General features: G+C 51.3%; 1 protein-coding gene across 1 annotated transcript; it reads right to left on the reverse strand.

The window, feature by feature from the left end:
- Positions 1-7,491: 7,491 nt before the first annotated feature.
- Positions 7,492-11,271, reverse strand: LOC132485802 (cytochrome b-c1 complex subunit 10). Its single transcript, XM_060092405.1, has 3 exons — positions 11,171-11,271; positions 8,146-8,294; positions 7,492-7,646 (listed from the first exon to the last, which is right to left on the reverse strand). The coding sequence occupies exons 1-2, from the start codon at positions 11,218-11,220 to the stop codon at positions 8,174-8,176; spliced, it is 171 nt and encodes a 56-aa protein (XP_059948388.1). The 5' UTR covers positions 11,221-11,271; the 3' UTR covers positions 7,492-7,646; positions 8,146-8,173.
- Positions 11,272-15,581: the final 4,310 nt, after the last annotated feature.

The following is a 15,581-nucleotide window of genomic DNA, read 5'->3' on the forward strand; positions in this document are numbered from 1 at the left end:
AGTGCCAGGAGCGGTTCGGGCCTCCCGACGGGCCTGTCCTGGCGTCGGGTCCCTGGGGGAGGGGGAGGCTGCGGGTGGGAAGGCCCTGGGCTCCCCCGAGGGCAACAGGCCTGGGCCGCGCACCTGGAGCTCCCTGCAGGTGTCTTCGCAGCCTTGGGGCCCCCCAGGTCCCTGCTCTAGTTGGAGGCGGGGCTTGGGCGGGACACCGAAGACCATGGCCCGCAGGTGTCACTTGTTTATTTATATTAAGTCCCCGGGTAAGTGCAACTTCTCAATTCCTTAACGTCCCTTTCCCTCCTGGGTTCCCCAAGGGGTAGCTGGGCTGCTCTCCCACAGACAAAGGGCATAGTGGCCGGGAGGCACCCTGATCGGCGAACGGTCACCTCGTTACAAAGCTGGTTCGGGGCACTGTATGCCTGTGTGCAGGTCAGGCCCAAACCCAGGGCTCCCGGACCTGGCCTTCCACAGAGGGCAGTGCTGGTCGCTGTTGTGTTTTCTCCCAGCGTGTGCGACTTCGTTTTAATTTAAAGATCAAAGTTGCAAAGATAGACGCGTGCATTGTAATCAGTGAAACCACGTGAAGACGCTTAAAGGAAAAAGTTCTCAGCCTTCCTGTGACAGGAGACCCCAGCACCACCCCAGCCCTGCTTTTACTTCTCTTGGGTGCACACCCAGAGCTGGAATTACTGGATCACGTGGCGATCCTACATTTTAATTTTTTGTTTTGTTTTTGTTCATTTTTTGAGAAGGGCAAAACATTAATATATTTTTTGTAACTTTTATGCAGTTTTCAAAGTGTGCTTTCCATTTACAGTTATTACTAAATATTGGCAATATTGCTCATGTCCTACAGTACATCCCTGAGCCAGTCTTACACCCAACTGTTTGTACCTCCCACCCCCAACCCCTATGTTGCCCCTCTCTCCCTCCACTGGTAACCACTAGCTTGTTCTCTGTATCTGTGAGTCTGCTGCTTTTTTGTTTTATTCACTAGTTTGCTGTATTTTTTAGATTCCATAGATGACCAGTATCATAAAGTATTTATCTTTGTCTGACTTAATTTCACTGAGTGTAATACCTTCCAGATCCATCCATGTTGATGCAAATGGCAAAATTTCCTTTTTTATAGGTGAGTAATATTCTATTATATATATGTACCACATCTTTATCCATTCATCTGTTGCTGGACACTTAGGTTGTTTCCGTGTCTTTGCTATTGTAAATAGTGCTACTCTGAACACTGGGGTGCATGTATCTTTTTGAATTAGTGTTTTTGTTTCTTTTGGATATATACCCAGGAGTGGAATTCCTGGGTCATATGGTACTTCTGTTTTTAGTTTTTGCAGAAACGTCCTTATTGTTCTCCATAGTGGCTGCACCAATTTACAGTCCCACCAACAGTGTAGGAGGATTCCCTTTTCTCCACAACATTCTCACCAACATTTTTTATTTGTAGACTTTTAGATAATAGTCATTCTGACAGGTGTGAGGTGATACCTTATTGTGATTTTGATTGGCATTTTTCTGATGATTAGTGATGCTGAGCATCTTTTCATGTGCCTGTTTCCCTATGTTTAATTTTTTGAGGAACTGCCAGACTGTTGTCCACTGTGGCTGCTCCATTTCCCATTCCCACTAGCAGTGAACAAAGGCTCTGATTTCTCCACATCCTCCTTTGTTATTTTCTGGGTTTTGACAGTCGTGTACCCATGGACACGTGATGTTGGATTTGACCTCATGGTTGGATGATGGAAATGCAACGCCTCCACCTCAAAAACCAGCCCCGCTGGTCTCACTTGCTTCTCAGGGAATCTGACCCCCTCAGGCCCAGGCTGACCCCAGAGCATAGACAGTGGGTCTCTGGGTGTTACTTGGCCCGAGCCAAGGACTATCCTCAAGGGACTGGTCCAGAGGCCTGGCCGGGAGGGTGGCCGTGACCCAGGGTGCTGGCGGCAGATGCAGAGACGAGAGGCCAGGAGGCCTGGATGGGAGGGATGGGGGCTGCCCAGCTCCTCTCCCGTTGGGCTGGGCACTGCTCCTTTGAAATAAACTCTTTGACCAGGCCTGCTGGCCCAGTCCCCAAGCAGATGCCTTCTGCCCGTCTCCACAAGGTGAAAGATAGAAATTAAACCAGGAGGTGCCATGTGAGGACCTTGAAAAGACTTTCGGAGGCAGGGTCTCTCTGCCCTGCAACTGCTGCCATTGGGGCCAATGCATTCTCTGTGGGGTCATCCTGGGCACTGCAGGGTGTGGAGCAGCATCCCTGGCCCCGCCCACTCATGCCAGGAGACCCCCCTGAGTCGTGACAACCACAGATGTCCCCAGCCAAGCATTCCTGCAAGCTAATATGAGGCATTCATGGCACTTACCTTGGGCAGAAAATTTAGTGGGCGCCAAAAACTTCAAGATTAATGGCAGTTAATGCAATATTTTAACAATCCGAAATGAATGCAAAAAATCCATGATGAACAAAATGTCGAAAAATTTTTAAATTTTATTGAAGTATAGTTGATTTACAATGTTGTGTTTAATTTCCGCTATACAGCAAAGTGACTCAGTCATACATATATATATTTTTCATATTCTTTTCCATTATGGTTTATCACAGGATATTGAATGTATTTCCCTGTGCTATATAGTAGGAACTTGCTATTTATCCATCCTATATATAATAGTTTGCATCTGCTAATCCCAAACTCCCACTCCATCCCTCCCCACCCTTGGCAATCACAAGTTTTTTCCTCTGTGTCTGTTTTTGTTTTGTAGATATGTTCATTTGTGTTGTATTTTAGATTCCACATATAAGTGGTATCATATGGTATTTGTCTTTTCTCTTTCTGACTTACTTAGTATGACAATCTCTAGTTGCATCCCTGTTGGCTGCAAATGGCATTATTCTTTTTGATGGCTGAGTAGTATTCCATTGTATATGTACCACAACTTCTTTATCCATTCATCTGTCGATGGACATTTATGTTGCTTCCATGTCTTGGCAATTGTACATAATGCTGCTATGAACATTGGGGTGCCTGTAACTTTTCAAATGATAGTTTTGTCTGGTATATGCCCAGGAATGGGATTGCTGGATCATATGACAATTCTATTTTTTGTTTTTGTTTGGCCACACCATGTGGCTTGTGGGATTTTAGGTCCCCGTCCAGGGATTGAACCGGGGCCCTCAGCAGTAAAAGCACGGAGTCCTAACCACTGGACTGCCAGGAAGGTCCCTATTTTTAGTTTTCTAAGGAACCTCCATACTGTTCTCCATAGTGGCTGCACCAATTTACATTCCCACCAACAGTGTAGGAGGGTTCCCTTTTCTCCACACCCTCTCCAGCATTTATTATTTGTAGACTTTTTAATGATGGCCATTCTGACTGGTGTGAGGTGGTAACTCACTGTGGTTTTGATTTTCATTTCTCTAATAATTAGTGATGTTAAGCATCTTTTTGTGTGCCTATTGGCCATCTTTGGAGAAATATCTATTTAGGTCTTCTGCCCATTTTTCGATTGGATTGTTTTTTTTTTTGTTATTGAATTGTAGGAGCTATTTGTATATAAAATGTAAAAAATTTAAATACAGATTGAACAGTACTGTGCCATTTTAAAGTGAGACAAAATGAGGAAGATACGCCCTTTATACATTTTTTAAGGCAATATTTACTGAACACCAACTTAGTACAAGACATTATAGGAAGGTATTTTTATTTTATTTAGTTATTTTTAAATTTAATTTAATTTTAATTTATTTTTTGGCCACTCAGCGCAGCATGTGGGATCTTAGTTCCCCAACCAGGGGAACCCACACCCCCTGCATTGGAAGCACAGAGTCTTAACCACTGGACTGCCAGGGAAGTCCCCCTTTATACAATATGTTTTTATGTAGTTTTTTAAAAAATAAGTTTATTTATATATTTTTGGCTGCGTTGGGTCTTTGTTGCTTCGTGTGGGCTTTCTCTAGTTGCGGCGAGCGGGGGCTACTCTTTGTTGCAGTGCATGGGCTTCTCATTGCGGTGGCTTCTCTTGTTGCAGAGCACGGGCTCTAGACACACAGGCTTCAGTAGTTGTGGCTCGTGGGCTCTAGAGCACAGCCTCGGTAGTTGTGGCGCACGGGCTTAGTTGCTCTGCAGCATGTGGGATCCTACCGGACTAGGGCTCGAACCCGTGTCCCCTGCATTGGCAAGTGGATTCTTAACCACTGCGCCACCAGGGAAGTCCTTCATGTGGTTTTTGATGGTTAACTTTCCCCTCCGTGAACACTGAAGTGGTTGAAAAAGTATTGAAATGTTGAAAAGGAGTTGTATGAAAACTCACAGAAGTTTAAGCCTAAATACTGTACTTAATCCGAACCTGAAGTTATTAGAATTTTACTTTTTTGGCTTTCACAGAAGCAAACACAGATATTTTCATTAAAACCATTAGCCATTACAAAAATACATAAAAACTCTTGTATAGGGGCTCACATTTCCTTTTGTTTCAGGCTTTGATGGGGGGCTGTGGGACTGTGCACATCTGCATGAGTTAGAAATTTTTTTTAAATTGAGTAACTTATCTCAGAATCCATCACTTATAGGTATTTAAGTGGCATCTATTCATTTATGTCTGAAATAACATCACTCCACAGATACTGTTATAATGGCAAATGACAGGAAATGAATGTCCTTTGCTAATAGACTGGTTAGTAAATGTTGGTACCAGGCAGCCGTTTAAAAACTGAGGATGCTGTGTTTTTTTTAATTTAATTGAGTTGTAGATTTATAATGTGTTAGTTTCAGGTGTACAGCAAAGTGATTCAGTTATACACATGTATGTATATTTTTTTCATATTTTTTCATTATGGTTTATTATATTGACTATAGTTCCCTGTGCTATAGAGTATGTTCTTGTTGTTTATCTATTTCATTTATAGCAGTGTGTGTATGTTATTCCCAAACTCCTAATTTATCCCTCCCTTCCCCTCTTTCCCCTTTGGTAACCATAAATTTATTTTCTGTGAGCCTATTTGTTTTGTAAATAAGTTCATTTGTATCATCTTTTTAGATTCCACATATAAGTGATATCATATGATATTTGTCTTTTTTTGGCTTACTGCACTTAGTATGATAATCTCTAGATCCATCCATGTGGCTGCAAATGGCAATACTTCATCCTTTTCTTATGGCTGAGTAATAGTCCATTGTGTATATGTACCACATTATCCATTCCTCTGTCAGTGGACATTTAGGTTGCTTCCATGTCTTGGCTATTGTAACTAGTGTTGCTATGAACATTGGGGTCCATGTATCTTTTTTTTTTCTTTTAATAAATGTATTTATTTATTTTTGGCTGCATTGGGTCTTTGTTGCTGTGCGCAGGCTTTCTCTAGTTGTGGGAAGTGGGGGCTACTCTTTGTCGCGGTGCGCGGGCTTCTCACTGTGGTGGCTTCTCTTGTTGCGGAGCACGGGCTCTAGGCATGTGGGCTTCAGTAGTTGTGGCACACGGGCTCTAGAGCGCAGGCTCAGTAGTTGTGGCACACGGGCTCTAGAGCGCAGGCTCAGTAGTTGTGGCTCGCGGGCTCTAGAGCGCAGGCTCAGTAGTCGTGACGCACAGGCTTAGTTGCTTTGCGACAGGTGGGATCTTCCCGGACCAGGGCTCAAACCTGTGTCCCCTGCATTGGCAGGCAGATTCTTTTTTTTTTTTTTTGTGGTATGCGGGCCTCTCACTGTTGTGAGAGCACATTGTGGAGCACAGGGTCCGGACGCGCAGGCCCAGCAGCCATGGCTCACGGGCCCAGCCGCTCCGCGGCATGTGGGATCCTCCCGGACTGGGGCACGAACCCGCGTCCCCTGCATCAGCAGGCGGACTCTCAACCACTGCACCACCAGGGAAGCCTTCCATGTATCTTTTTGAATTAGTGTTTTCATCTTTTCCAGATATATGCTTAAGAGTGGAATCACTGTATCATATGGTAATTCTATTTTTAGTTTTTAAAGGAACCTCCAAACTGTTCTCCATAGTGGCTGCTCCAGTTTACATTCCCACCAACAGTGTAGGAGGGTTCCCTTTTCTCCACACCCTCTCCAGCATTTGTTTGCAGACTTTTAAAAAATATTTATTAAAAAAATTTTTTTTTTAATTTGGCTGCTTTGGGTCTTAGTTGTGGCACGCAGGATCTTTCGTTGCAGGCTTCTGGTTGGGGCACACAGGCTTAGTTGTCCCACAGCTAACTAGTTCAAGATCGAACCTGCAACCCCTGCACTGGAAGGTGGATTCTTAACCACTGGACCACCAGGGAAATCCCTTATTTGTAGACTTTTTCATGATGCTTTGTGCTTTCCAAAGTGGCATGGCTTCCAGGAAATAAGCCATAGGTGGAAAATGTTTGTGCAGAAAAGTGTGTAAAACATGCCACTACTTGTGTTAAAATATACAAAGCTGCTGTGGTCTGAAAGCGTCTCCCTGAAATGTATATGCTGACACCCTAACCCCCAGTGTGGCTGCATGTGGAGATGGCCTCCCAGAAACAATTAAGGTTAAATGAGGTCAGAAGGGTGTGGCCCTGGTCCCCTAGAATTAGCATGTCCTAAGAGTCCCTGGAGAGCTCACTTGCTCACGTCAAGGAGAGGCCATGTGAGGATGCAGTGAGAAGGGGGCTGTCTGCAGGCCAGGAGGCGGGCCCTCGCCAGGAACCAACCCTGCCAGAACTGAGCCGACTTCCAGCCTCCAGAACTGTGAGACGTTCATTGTGTAGCTTAAGCTGCCTGGCCTGTGCTTTGTTGTGGCAGCCCAGACAGACTAATAAAACAGCTCTTCTTCACAAATAGAACGTTTCTAGAATTTTCCAGAACTTGGCAGGAGTTGGAGGGAACTGCCTGTATGCAGTATATCCTCGTGTACCCGCTCATTTTTGTATCCCCGGTGATGGTTTAACACGTCTACAGGTTCTGATGTTCCTCCTTCAAGACACAGAGCCTAATTCTCCTCCCGAATAAGGTGTGGAGCAGGGGATGGCCTGAGAGTCCTGAGTAGGTCATAAAAAGCACAGAGGCTCTTCCCTGCCTGCTCTCGGGCTGCTGTGTCGTAGAGAGGCTCAAGCAGCGTCTGGGAGGCCCATGTGGGGAGGAGCCAAGTGAGGGGGCCTCCTGGAAGCCCTGACTCCCCACCCCACCCCGGTGCCACCCTTCATCACGCAGCCGATGCCTCTACTGCAACCTGATGAGGGACCCTCAGCCAAGAGCCCCCCAGACAGATCACTCCCAAATTCTCACTGAGAGATAATGTTTGTCTTGAGCCACTAGGTCAAGGATAACTTGTTAAGGCAGCGATCGATAAAAACCCCGTGCAGGTATTATCCACTAAACATGTGAAGTAATCAAACCATGTCTGCCAGCCACTGGGAAGCTGCAGATTTGCAGTTTTGGAGTTGAAAGCCTCCCCGGGTCATCTGGGCCCCTGGGCCTGCAGTCAACATAACCAACCAAGCCCCAGCATGAGCACGTGCAGGCCAGCAGGTTTCAGAGTGAGGTTTAATGCCGTGTGTGTTCACACACCAAAGCTATTTCCACCAACGCAGGAAACCTAACTTGCGCCGTGTATTTCCTCGAGGTCAATCCCAAGAGCCTGGGCCGTTCCAGATGCACATGGAAGGGGGCAGCACCACCAGACACCTGGAGGGGGAACGAAGCAGGGTGAGCAGCAGATGCTGAGCGCCCAGTGAGAGCACAGACGCCACAGACAGGCTCCAACACCAGATCTGGCTGTGCCACTTAAGAGTCTGTGAAATGGGGATGCACGTGCACTCTGGGCTGTCAGGTGGGCAGCACAGCGCCGGGCTCATCAGTGCTCATAGCAGCCCGCCCAGGGAGGCCAGCCTCCACTTTCCTGTCTGTAAAACGGGGCATCCCTCCGTCCCACCCAGGGTGCAGGCTCAGCCTCCAGGACTGAGCCCCAAGGGGCAGCGCCCACTCCCCAGCCCCACAAACCGAGGCTGCTGGCTGGCAGCTCTGCGCCACCAGGCAGGAGGCTAGTGCAGGGCTCCGCCCTCAGGCAGGGTTCTCCAGGTGAGCCCCCAACACCTGCCGGCCCAGCCCTGGACCTGCGGGGAACACTGCTCCTCTGCTGCTCAGGAATCCCGGGCTACACCAGCCGACAGCTGCTGAAACTTACCGGAGGGGTCCGAGGGGGATGGGTTTAATTAATCGTCCTTCTTGAACTTGCCGTTGATGTAGGGCACCCAGTCCAGAATCAGCCGCCAGTCAGTGGCCCACACCAGCCCCATGGCTCCCACGGTGCCCCACGTGCCCACTGTGGGTAACCTGCAAGAACGGGGGTCAGGCCTCACCTGGTAGCGTGGCCGGATCCCCCCATCCCAAGCTGCCGTTTATCAGGTGCCCACCCCCCACCCCCCATGCACCTGGCCCTGCCCAGCATGTGGACACATCATGCTGATGACCCCGAGGGCAAGCACCAGGCAGGTGACCCTGAGTCAACTCCATTCCCAGCTGCCTTCATATTAGGATATGCATGAGGTTTTATTCTTTTGTTTTTTTAGTAAATTTATTTATTTTTGGCTGCACTGGGTCTTCGTTGCTGCATGCGGGCTTTCTCTAGTTGCGGTGCACGGGCTTCTCATTGCGGTGGCTTCTCTCGTTGCGGAGCACGGGCTCCAGGCACGTGGGCTCAGTAGTTGTGGCTCGCAGGCTCTAGAGCGCAGGCTCAGTAGTTGTGGCGCACAGGCTTCGTTGCTCCGTGGCATGTGGGATCTTCCTGGACCAGGGCTCGAACCCGACTGGCAGGCAGACTCTTAACCACTGCGCCGCCAGCGAAGTCCCTGCTTAAGGTTTTATTTGAGGAATTCCACTAAAAAAAGAGAAAGCCCAAGCTTGTAAAGCATAAGGATATCTTAACTTTGCAGGTAGGCACGTTAACGTGGTTTGCGGCAGCTAGATCCGAGACAGCCAATGGACTGAGGGAGGTGTGAGTTATCAGGGTCCCTGTCTCACAGATGAGACCAAGGCACAGAGGGCAAGCCATGCCCCCGGGACACACAGCCCACCGGGTGCAGAGCCGAGGCAGGGACTCCAAGACCACCACACTCCACATGTGCGTCCAGTGATGGGCAGGGTCCAGGATGGCCCCAATAGTCCCACCTCCTGGTGTTCACACCCCTGTACAGCCCCTCCCCTTGAGGTCGGCAGGATCCAGTCACTCGCCTCTGATGAATCAAATACGAGAGATGATGGGCTGTCACTTCTTTCGTTTTGGTTTGGTTTTCTTTGGCCGTGCCACACGGCTTGCGGGATCTTAGTTACCCGACCAGGGATTGAACCCAGGCCCCGGCAGCGAAGGCGCCGAGTCCTAACCACTGGACCGCGAGGGAATGTCACTTCTGAGATGGGCTTTTAGAGACTGGCTCTGTCAGGGCGTGCTCATTTGCTCTTACCTCTCTGCGGGGAGCCAGCTGCTAGTTTGTGAGCTGCCCTGTAGAGGGGCCCCTGTGTCAGAGGACTGAGGGTGGCCCCCTGCTGCAACCACAGGTGTGACCTGGAAACACATCCTCCAGTAAAGCCTTCAGATGAGACACTGAGCAGGGGACTCAGCTGTGTTCCAATTCCTGACCCACAGTAACTGATAATGAAAGTCTGCAAAGCTGCTGCGTTTGGTGGGCTATGCAGCGACAGAGAGCTGTCACAGGCTCCATCGCTGGTCTGTGCAGGGGCAGAATTTGTGCATGGGTGCCCACTTCACCGGATCGCCGTAGCCCATGGGCCTGGGGTGTTGGGGTAGAGAGATGGAAGCAGCAACACCCCCTCCCCAACCTGCCTCACCAACGACACCCCCTGCTCCCTGGGGAGACCCTGGGGAGAGGCCCGTACAACTCAACTTTGCGCCTTGATGGGGTCCCGGGTTACTGCTGCTTTTGGAACAGGCTCTGGGGCAGGTGTCACGAACAGAGAGGGAATCTTTCCTCTCACAGCCCAACAGCTTTGAGGGGTGTTGATGTCAGAGGAGCCTGCCCTCAGGGAGGCCTCCACCGCCCGCCCCCCCCCACTCCCGCAATCATCCTGGCCACTCCCCTTGGGGCACTGTGAAGCTCACAGAGAGGGAGGTGGCCACACACCTGACCTCCACGGGGCACCGAAGGTGATGATGCTGCTGACAGTCCCTCGTGGGATTTCGTTACACCCTCACCACCTCTCCTCCCCCTCCTCACAGGAAGACGCCCAGGGCTCGGGGAGGAGCCGAGTGCAGATTACCCAGCTGGTGAGCGCGGATGCTCCGAGCCTGAGACCCCACAACTCCACAGTGTCTCCTGGGGGTGAGTCCCGCTTCCTGGCCTCCGGAAGCCAGTGTGGGTGGGACAGGGCTGCACCCACCCCCTTTATTACTTTACATCAACCTCATGCCATGGATCACATCGCTTTAATTTTTTCTGGTCCACGACCTAGAGCATCAGCCAGGAAGTTTCCGTTTATCGCTGTGTCTCTGGCACCCGACTCAGTGGTAGGTGCGAGCACACACCAGGTGCTCAGTGGGTGCTGCTGCCGACTGAACGAAACCCTGGATGAGGGGGTCGCTGCTCTGACCATGCGCAGATGGGGACGGACCGAGAGCGCCCGGAGGCTCGAGCCGCCCGCGGTAGGGGCTGCAGGGGCCGCTGGCGGTCCCACCCGACGCCAGCGACGGCCTTTCGTCCTGAGCCTCGGTCGCTCCAGCTGTAAAGCGCCACTGTCACTGTCCACTCGAAGGTCTCTGCCGGCGCCACTGTCCAGGGACAGCCCCCACCCATCACTCTCCCTGCCGGGGCTCAGGGACACGACTGCGGAGTACAGGCCCCCTGTTTCTCAGCGCCTCACGTCGTGGGCTCCCCAATCCCGGCTGCCACGTGGGGTCACCCCCATCCCACCCGCCTCCCACGGGGGTCAGTCAAGGACAGGCGCAGCCCTCGGCTTCACAACAACGTCAAACAAAAGCAAAGCCAGGAGCGCACAGGGTCAGTTTCCAGCCCCAGGAGCTGAGCCGGGGGTGCTGGGCGCGGACTGGGTGGGCACCATCGCGGCCCCCAGGCAAAGCGCCTCAGGGTCGGGGGCCAGCCACGCGCGGGGCAGACCGTGCCGCCGCTCTGTGACTCAGTTTCCCCATTTGGGACCTGGGAGGACAAGGGGTCCGGGGGCGGTAGCCGCATCCTCACCAGTTTCTGGCCAGCTGGCGGTAGCGCGGGGCCACGAACCTTTCCAACATAGCGGCGCCGTCCCACCTCAGGGTGACCCTGGCCCCGCCGGCTCGGATGCACTGCGCAGGCGCGGCAGCCGCTGCGCGCAGGCCCGCAGGGAGGCCCCGCCCCGCCCCGCCCTGCCCGGCCCGGCCCAGCCCAGCCCAGCCCAGCCCAGGCGGGCTGACCGCGCGAGATCCGGGGACCGCCGCCGCTGCGCGCGCAGACTCGGAAAATATTTGCACTCACACTTCCGGGGAGGGTCTGAAGAACGCAGACTAGAATGGGTGGGCTCGGGAGGCTGGGCTTTCTGACCACGTGACGTGGGGACGCGGGTCTTCCTCTCCGCTCTGGCGGTCAGAGTGGCCCCAAGCTGCGCAACGTCCAGCGACCAAGTGTGGCCCGCGACATTTGACTGGTGAGTTTGTGTCCTTATTACGTGCCAGAACTTTATTTACAGTTAAAGAAACAGGCCAAACGGGGAAGGGTTAAGCCCGGAGTCGCGCAGAGGGGAAGGGTGGGATTTGAACTCCCTTTTGAAGGAATTAGGCGTTGTCACTGGACTCGCTGTGTGTGGGACCTTGGCCAGATGACAGCGCTTGCCCGAGCCTCGGTTTGCTGGCATTTTGTTGTCTGTTGCTCGGAGGCTCGGTGGGAAATTGTTTGCACGTTTCGATTGGGAGTGATTCCTCATTCCGGCAGCAGAGGGAGGCCTGGTTCCTCGCGCTGTCAACATTCCGGATGCCACCTGTTAGCTGATGGACCCAGGACAGGTGGGTCCTCCTCCCTCTGCTTTCCGCCGCCCCAGGCTCGCTCGGGCTCGCCTTCTCCTTTCACCGCCTCCGGGGTCCCAGCGTCGAATGCAGGCTTGGAGATGCGGACTGGAAACCGTGGGGTTTGTCTGCCCAGCCCAGCCCATCCTGCTGGGATCAGCCCCTAGGCACCCTCCAAGACTGCGGTTCCCAGAGGGCTGCAGGTTCTCACCTAGCCCTGGCCTCGGACCAGGGGGTTGGCTGGAGACCACGGTCTGGGCAGGAGGGGTGCTCGTTGCTATTGAGTTGGACATTGTTTCTCCGCCTTTCCAGTTGCCCTGGGATTTTTGAGCTTGGGATCAGAGAGGACCTGAATTAAGTCTCTGTCCTCGATGGAAACTTAGAAAATGGGATGTAGGGGCCACCCTGGAGATTGTAGAATCTGAGACAGAGATTAGAAATCATGAGACAGAGAATAGACCTGCGTGAAAAGATGAGCAGAGGTGGGCATAGAGGCCTTGGGGCTGCAGGTCCTGGATCCAGCAGTTTCTGAAGCTCTGCCTCATTGTTCCTTCTGCTTAATGCACTTCAGCTCACGAGGCAGAATGCTTTTCGTTTCAAGTGATAAGCGAAGAACAAAAACTGGCTTAAAAGAACAGAAGGAAGTTCTGTGGCATGTTAGATGGCTTCAGGCACAGCTGCATCCAGGAGTCTAGCAATATCATTATGAATCTTCTCTCTATCTCTCATCTCTTCTTTCTTCTGTGTTGCCCTTACTCTGTGGTGAACTCTGAGCAGAGGCACCCAGAAACTCTTGGCTGACATTCCAGCAACCCTTGCAGGAAGATGGCACCTCTTTCCCAATAATCACAGAAAATGCCCCTAAGCTGGTTCTCATTCACGTGCTGTGGAAACAGGGCAGAGTTGGCCCCTCTCATTTGAGGATGTGGGCTGAAATTGGAGGAGGATCCCCAAAAGAGAATACCAGGATTCTGTGACCAGAAGAGATGGTGGATAAGCAAGAACGGTTGGCCCCCCTCGCACCCTGCTGGCCCTCTGCCCTGGCCTCCTGGGTTCCATGCAGGATCCCTATCTGGCCCTCAGGAAACGGAATGACTTTTCTTGTTTTCATCAATGTGAAATTCACATAACATACAATTAACCATTGTAAAGTGTAGCATTCAGTGGTCTTTAGTACATTCACAAGGTTGTGTGACCACCACCTCCATCTAATTCCAGAACATTCCATCACCCCAATAGAAGCCCTGTCCTCATCAGCAGTCATCCCACCCCCCACCCCCTTCCCAGCCCTTGACAACCAGGAATTCACTCTCTGTCTATGCATCTGCTTGTTCTGGACGTTTCCCATCAATGGAATCACACACTGTGTGTCCTTCTGTGTCTGGCTTCTCTCACTGAGCATCGTGTTCTCAGGGTCCATCCACGTTGTAGCGAGTGTCAGTGCTTCACCCCTTTTCATGGCTGAGTGATGCTCCCATGTGTGGAGGGACCACATGGCGTTTATCCGTTCATCTGTTGGATTCTTTTCTTTTACAATTTTTACAACTTTACCGATGTATACTTGACCTACAAAAATGCACGTATTTAAAACATACAACTTGGTATTTCGACATATGTGCACACCCATGAAACCATCACACTGTGGAGATAATGAACACCTCCCCCTCGTCCCCTGGAAGTTTCCTCCTGCCCCTTTGGGACCCCACCCACTCCCCCCTCCAGCCCCTACAACCACGCTACTGTGAATTAGTCTGCATTTTCTAGACTTTTCTACCGAGAATCATAGAGTGTGTTCTCTTTTGTGTCTGGCTTTGTCCACGCAGCGTAGCTATTTTGAATCATCCAAGCCATTGTTTCTGTCAGTGGTTCATTCCTTCTCCTGAGTCGTGGTCCATGGAGTGGGTGGACCCTTGTGTTTCCCCACTGACCTGTTGAAGGACATTTGGGTTGTTTCCACATTTTGGCGATGGGAAAGGAATCTGCAGTGAGCAGTTGCATCCAGGTCTTTGTGTGGATGTGTGTCTTTGTGTCTCTTGGGTGGATGACTGGGGTGGACTGGCTGCTGGCTGACTTGTAGGGGAGGCTTATGTTTAACTGTAGAAGAAACTGCCAAACGCTTTTATTATTGTTGAGGTGTAATTGACGTGTAACATGTTAGTTTCAGGTGCACCACCAAAGTCTTTTCCAAAGTCCTTGTATCAGTTTGTGTCCCCACCAGCGAGGTATGAAGAGTCCCTGTTGCATTTGGATGTTTTGCCGTTTTAAAAAAGGGCACAGATGCTATTAATTTCCCATGGCTGCGTGACAAATGACCACAAGCTGGGTGGCTTAAAGCAACAGGGGTTTATCCTCTTCCAGTTCTGGAGGCCATATGTCTGAGATCAAGGTGTCACAGGGCTGTGGTCCCTCTGGAGGCTCCAAGGGTCCTTTTTGCCTCTTCCAGCTTCTGGGCCGTGCCACCCCGCCGCACTGCCCCCCACCCCCGGCATCCCTTGGCTTGTGGCTGCATCCTTCCAGCCTGTTGTCACGTGGCTTCTCCTCTGTGTCTCTTGTCTTCTGTCTCTTATAAGGACACTCATTGATTTGGGGGTCACCCTAAACCAGGGTGATCTTGAGATCCTTAACTCGATTACATCTGCAAAGACCCTTTTTCAAAATAGGGTGCCCTTCACAGGCCAGGACGTGGGCCTTTCTTTTGTGGCTCCCATCATCCTGCTGCAGCCTGGCACTGTCTCTCAGTCAGGCATGTCCCTTCCCTCCCTGGCCTGCGGGTGTCAGGGCTGCTCCAGGACCGGGCTCTGCGGGTTCTCTGTCAGCCCTGGAGGGCCCGGTGGGCATCCAGCAGATGGGGAGCCGCAGGCTTTGAAAGGCTTGGACTCAGGAACACACCTGCGGCACCAGTGGCGCTGTCAAGCCACACACACATCCACCGCCCCCGTTTCCCTGTGCCCAACCCCCTGCCACCAGATTTCTCTGACCTGAGTCAAGCAGATGCTCCTTCCAGAAATTTCCCTGGAGCCGACCCCTGCTGGGACAGAGAGGTGACGCCTCCCCGGATAAGAATTTTGGCACCTTTAAGATATTTTTAGACAGCTTTATTGAGATATAATCCACACACCATACAATTCACCCATTCAATGTGCATCATTCAGTGGGTTTTGGTGTATTACATTATTTATTTTTTAATATTTATTATTATTTTTCTTAATATTTATTTATTTGGCCGCGCCAGGTCTTAGTTGCGGCATGTGGGATCTAGTTCCCTAACCAGGGATAGAACCTGGGCCCCCTGCATTGGGATCCAATAAAGATGTTAAAATACATACATACATACATACATACGTACATACATACTAACTCAGGGAGTGGCCTTCCGCCAGGAGCCAGTCAGCTTCCACATCCCGGGAGCCCTTATTCCAAGTGCAGGTCCCTGGCTTTGCCCGAGGAACTTTGCTTCTAGAACAAGGAATCACCGTGGCCACCTTTCCCAGTGTCTGCGGCCTTGCTCCCCACCACCCCATCAAACCCCAGTTGAGGGCTAAACTGTGTCCTCCCAAGAGGACATGTTCAAGTCTTGACCGCCCCCCACCCCTGCTACAGCCTGTGAACTGGACCTT

Source organism: Mesoplodon densirostris, chromosome 3 (assembly GCF_025265405.1).
Source record: "Mesoplodon densirostris isolate mMesDen1 chromosome 3, mMesDen1 primary haplotype, whole genome shotgun sequence".
NCBI classification, from domain to species: Eukaryota; Metazoa; Chordata; class Mammalia; order Artiodactyla; family Ziphiidae; genus Mesoplodon; species Mesoplodon densirostris.

What these genes read in the sequence shown, in the direction of transcription:
- LOC132485802 (XM_060092405.1), bottom strand. Translation starts at nt 11,220, where the DNA reads ATGTTGGAAAGGTTCGTGGCCCCGCGCTACCGCCAGCTGGCCAGAAAC. An exon ending in CGCCAGCTGGCCAGAAACTG is followed by an intron (nt 8,295 to 11,170) that starts GTGAGGATGCGG and finishes CCGTTCTTGCAG; the next exon opens with GTTACCCACAGTGGGCACGT.